We start from the raw sequence: 5675 nt of genomic DNA, 5'->3' as shown, positions 1-5675 counted from the left end.
GTAAACGGAGGACACGTTAATCGTCTAGGCAAGTTGATTACTAATAAACTAATACGGCAGGGTTAAGTTCCTAAATGTGTTGTCCCTTTTTCTTAAATTGAAAATGTTTAAGGAACGAATTATTAACTAACAAGAAAGCGTAATTATTGACAAATTATTGTTACGTCGTATAGACATTATTGTAATATAAATATCACTGCAAATACTTTCATTGCTATGCTAATAAAGTTATTAAGCTTCAATATGAGAAACAAAGTTCCTATAAATCGCTACGGTACCTCCACTCTATCTCGACGTATAATACTGAGAGAAATCATGATTCATGGTTTTATTACTACTTACTGAAGCACTATACAGAAACATTATGCTTTATATTACGATCATTTGTCAACTTGTTTTCTATACTCCGACCCATGTTGACTATCAAAGGATATTTTACGCCTGATGTAGACGCGTCCTGATACATTGATCAAGTAATGATTTATCAATGGACTTTCTAAAGTAATTATTCTGGAATATATATTTTATACAAATTTTATCTTTTTTCTTTCGTCTATTTTGTATAGATTCAAATTAATTACTGACCGTTATGAAAATTGATTTTGCAAATAATGCTTATAGTAAAATAAGATATTAACCATCGCAAGGTTTCTTATTGCGCAAAAATTAATTTCTATCTCAAAAATATTCACGTAGTATTACGTTTCGTAGATTTTTTCAAATGAATAAGAAAAGTTGAATTCATATTTAAAACTTTATTTATATATATATATATATATATATAAATAAAGTTTTAAATATTATTAATTTTTATAATTAGATTAATAATGGTTGATTGAAAAACTACGTTAGACAGATCAGAGTTAGTCGTAATAAATATGTCACAGGTTTTATATATGCATAAACGGATTTGATCATATAATAAAAAGTTGGAATTAGAACACGGGCCAAGAATATTATAGTTGAATTCAAATTTCAAATGTTTTATGTAAACAAAAATTTTCAATTTTTGAACTTTACCAATTGTTGAACTTGCACTTTTAAAAATATGTACGCCTAGAGAAGACTAAATTACGGTTATCGCGGTGCATCAGTACGGTTACAAATCTGCATTCCGAAGTACACAAAAATTTGAATACTCGCCAAAGATTCCTTTATCGTTCCATTAAACGAGAAATAAGTGTAGAAGACATAAAAATAAATGGTTACCCCCGCACTGCCTGGATTCAATCTGTGACAAATTTCACAATAAACATATGACATGAGAAATGATTCGATGCACCTGTATTCCTATTTTTATCGTAATCATCAAATCAGCAGATAGACGCCTACTGCAAAACGTAGGCCTCCGCCATAGGTCGCTACGATGACCGCTCCGTACACTATTCACATCCATCCATGACGTTGGTCCATCTTTTTTTTAAATATATAGTAGAGCTAATTGGCAAATGGGGAAAATCCTCCTGGACACCTGGGAATATTACCCAGGTAGTATCGGACTCTAACCGACTAAAAACCCATTTGCCACTTCTCCCCTCTTTCCAAATTGATCCATTGACATGGAGGTCGATGCCTTTTGTTCAGATCCTTCTTTGTATTTCTAGGTCAACGTATTTCCTCGATTATTTACTTATTGTTTATGTCTTACTTACTATTATTTATCGTGCTGGCCTTTGTTGCTGTTTTTTTTATACGTTTTGTTTTTCAATTTAAGTATCATGTCTATATTCACTATATTCGTTTCGCTTGTTTTATTATTATTGTGATATTTTTTCCCTTTCCCTTTTTCTTTTTTATTTTATTTTATTTCTTAGGCCTTCTTTTCTTTCGATTTATCTTTTACTTATTACATAGTTACTTATCGCTACACTATTACATGTTACCTGTATATATGACAATATATACATTTTATATATTTTTCTTACCTAGTTTGATTTCTTCGCACGGCGTCTTCCGCCACCCTGGCGCAGAAATCAGCAAAATCACTACGCGTCGTCTCACCTTCCGGCTAATCTTTAAGAGTATTGGGATTTATTTCCATTCCATACTTGATTTCAAGCTCTGTTCTATGCCTGATATACTTTGAGCATGCGGTTAACAAGTGGATTATATTTTTCTCCGCGTCCGGGCCGCAAATACTACACGTCGGGTCCGTTTTGCATTTAAATTTATACAAGTAGGACGAGAAATAACCATGATCCGTCAACACATGAACTAATATAGGCTTTAATTTTACATTATTTACTACTTTCTTCGCCAGTCTAACGTTAGGAAGGAAAAGATTCGCTGTTTCTCCCGTGCTCTCCGAGGTGTATCGCTTCTGCCATTCCCCAATGAAACTTAACCTTATCCTCCTTTTAGCAAATGAAACTGGCAAGCTGCTATACTCTGCGGCAGTTTTCCTATATAGAGCTGCGTCTGTAACAAGTTCGTCAGCCCTTTCGTTGCCAGATATACCTATATGGGCCTTAACCATTCTCCTCATCGACGCCTTAATATCATGAGAAAGCGGATGACAGTCCGAACAGCTGCTGATTAAGACTTGTGCTGATCTAGAGTCACTCAATATGGTATATCTACTTTCTTTGCTTTTCTTCGCTATACTGAGTGCCTTCTTTATAGCAAGAAATTCAGCCTGGAAGACTGAGTAATATGGCACCAGTTCCATCTTAACAGACTTCACCTCCTCCTCATTCTTCTACAACGATGCTGCGGCCCCCTGTATCCTCCTCTCCTGTATTTTCCTACCATCCGTAAATATGTGCAGAGGTTCCTCTCCAGATGGGAGTTCTTCCACATCATTCACACATTCATATTGTATTTTTGTTTGCTGTGACGGGTGGATTTTATCCAGAACATTCACGTGCCTTTAATAGGCCAATCGTCAGGTAGCCTTAACAGAGTTTCACCACGTTTGGCTCGGAAAAGCTGGGCACTTTCTCTTATTCTAATATCCAGCGTAAAAAGTCCCGAAATCGCTAAGGCCGCATTTAGAGACACCGTACGCTATGAGCGGCAGATTTTTTGGGCAAAGCCTCTTTGGATGGTGTTCAGTTGCTTCTGTACAGTGATTTTTGTTGTTGCTGGAGCTTTCAAGTTAGGAGTTATCAACCAACTACAACTACCTTTTAACCAAAAACAACTTACGTTGGTAAGCATTACATTCTACAGCCTGTACTACAGTTGTAAGACATATTCTAGACATATCACAAGTGAGAACATTCATTTTCTTCCAAGCGCTTCTTCCGCCTGATGAAATAGTCCGCTATCCTTGGCTTCACTTTGTTCTGAATGTCTTCACCTAAGAAGCCGCAGTTATTCATTTCTTTATCTATAACACTCACTTGTCGCAGTTTTGATCTATTTCAGCACCGTTTATAGGGGATATTAAGATTATGCGTAGTATTGCCAACGAAGGTCTCATTTTACATGTTAATAAAACAGCAAATGTTTTTCTTGGAACTGGTATGCTACATCGCCAACACCAAAACTACCACACACGCAATCGTTAGTCAAGAGAAACTTTACTACCGGTACTTGATTTGCACGCGGCGAGACAGGGGGAGTTTTAGTCACTGTGTTTCATCAATCCACCGTCAACGCTCTCAGAGGCGGGACTCATTCTTTTTATTACTCGGCCTTTCCTAAGGTGCAGTTTAGGCAGCATTAAAATAGAAACACTATATGTATTTACATTACCTTACATAATGTTGATAATAATGTAAATATGCAATATCTTAAAAAAAACAACGTCTCGGAGATATTTTATGACATGTCAGTCAAATGTAACTTGTTCATAATCAGTAGTTTTGAATAGAATCCATTTGAAGTGTGGACCAGAGGGCGAGTATTCTCTTAATAACTTTCGCGTAGTAAAGGTATTCGATTTAGTTCTGTCAATTTATAAAGGTCTGCATGCCATTAAAAGGAGTTTGTGGCGGTGTAGACTTGGCAAATACTTTTTAAATACGTTGGAAAACTAAATTGACGTACCCGATTCAATAAACACAATTTTTAGTAAATTTTAAAATTAGAGTACATTAAAGCGTTGTTTTTGAAATATGATACAATATCCATTCATATTTAAGTTATAACGTCTGAAAAACAAATTTATCCAAATTGAATAAATGATTTCGCATATACCATATTTATGGTCATAATTTAAGTAAATCTAAAACAAAAGTGATGTATAATTTTTAAAGTACATCAACAACTTTAACACAAACATATAAACATTAGAGCATTAAATAATTTTGCAATAAAACTATTACACAGATTAATAACTGATTTACACATCTTAATTTAAATTTTGTACATTAAAATATTTTATATTTTTAAAATATAAAGTAATAACATATGCACATTAGCAAAATAACGTAACTCAATAAGACAATAATGTAGTAAAAGATAAGATTAACAAGCAACAGAAAGGCTATGTATAACATGTAATAAAAAATAATAAATGAATATACAATGAAATAAAACAGATACCACCAGTTCATTTCTTAACATATTCATTATTCTATGAAATGTACAATATGGAAGACAAACTTTTTAAAAAATTGAATCCCCTTTTCTATTCTTTCATTGTACTCGTACATGGTCACGCTCATATAAAAGAGAATAAAAAATGACAAAAAATAAATGTGTGTTTATATATATATCATTTCAGGTATCATTTTTAGATAACTCACTGTCATTTGTAGGTAATAACATAATCTGTATAAATTCTGTCTAAATCTGATAAAAAGCTGTGACTGGTAGTTTTGACAGTACTCTCTCAATATTAACCGAGCATCATTTAGGAAGAAATTATGAAAAAGAAACGAAAGTAGAGAAAATGTAAGGGTCTAATATTTAATCGATCGTGTGGATACTTTAAAACATCCCTACCAAGCTAGCTCAAGATTTTCTTTGTGGGTAAAGACTTTCGTGCTGTGCAAATATTATGATGAAAATACTTGAGATTTCTTAGACAGCTTAAAAGGAATACCTTTTAAGCAAATCTGATAAAAAGCTATGACTGGTAGTTTTGACAGTTCTCTCTCAATATTAACCGAGCATCATTTAGGAAGAAATTATGAAAAAGAAACGAAAGTAGAGAAAATGTAAGGGTCTAATATTTAATCGATCGTGTGGATACTTTAAAACATCCCTACCAAGCTAGCTCAAGATTTTCTTTGTGGGTAAAGACTTTCGTGCTGTGCAAATATTATGATGAAAATACTTGAGATTTCTTAGACAGCTTAAAAGGTATTCAGGATGTCTCAAGTTCATATATGTCTATACCTCTCTATGATATCGAGCGCAGGAAATGGTATTATATATATCGAAAATTATTATATTATAATATACATAAAATACATTATTTTGGTATATATTGAAATAAAATGGTTCTTTTAGCTACTTAATGTACTATTAATATGTTCATTTCCGTAAACGAGATGCAACCATGCCATCCAATAATTCTATGAACTAAAGTAGTTAACTGTCTGTTTCTCTCAACGTCGTTTCAAGTTACAGATCAAAGGAATGCGCGAAGTTTAGTAATAGCCTTTTCTCGTATCGCGCATTGCAATTAACAGGTGCCAAGTTGCAGAGAACAACAATTACTTCAATCTAGTTTAATAATGTAAAATGTCAGTAGCAATTACATGCATAAAATTATTATAGGG

The 5675-nt window shown here is 33.4% G+C and overlaps 1 protein-coding gene across 1 annotated transcript; it reads right to left on the bottom strand.

Annotated features, from left to right (window-relative positions):
• Nucleotides 1-2008: 2008 nt before the first annotated feature.
• LOC137926941 (uncharacterized) lies at nucleotides 2009-2668 on the bottom strand. Its single transcript, XM_068770692.1, has one exon. The coding sequence runs from the start codon at nucleotides 2666-2668 to the stop codon at nucleotides 2009-2011; it is 660 nt and encodes a 219-aa protein (XP_068626793.1).
• Nucleotides 2669-5675: the final 3007 nt, after the last annotated feature.

Source organism: Battus philenor, unplaced genomic scaffold (assembly GCF_028537555.1).
Source record: "Battus philenor isolate CCGP_79_NKW_IND1 unplaced genomic scaffold, ilBatPhil1.0.hap1 SCAF_10, whole genome shotgun sequence".
NCBI classification, from domain to species: domain Eukaryota; kingdom Metazoa; phylum Arthropoda; class Insecta; order Lepidoptera; family Papilionidae; genus Battus; species Battus philenor.
The sequence above is the reverse complement of the archived record's forward strand: the minus strand, read 5'-3'. Positions and strand labels throughout refer to the sequence as shown.

Bases quoted from the DNA above. Each gene is read 5' to 3' on its own strand.
- LOC137926941 (XM_068770692.1), bottom strand. From the start codon at position 2,668: ATGGAACTGGTGCCATATTACTCAGTCTTCCAGGCTGAATTTCTTGCT.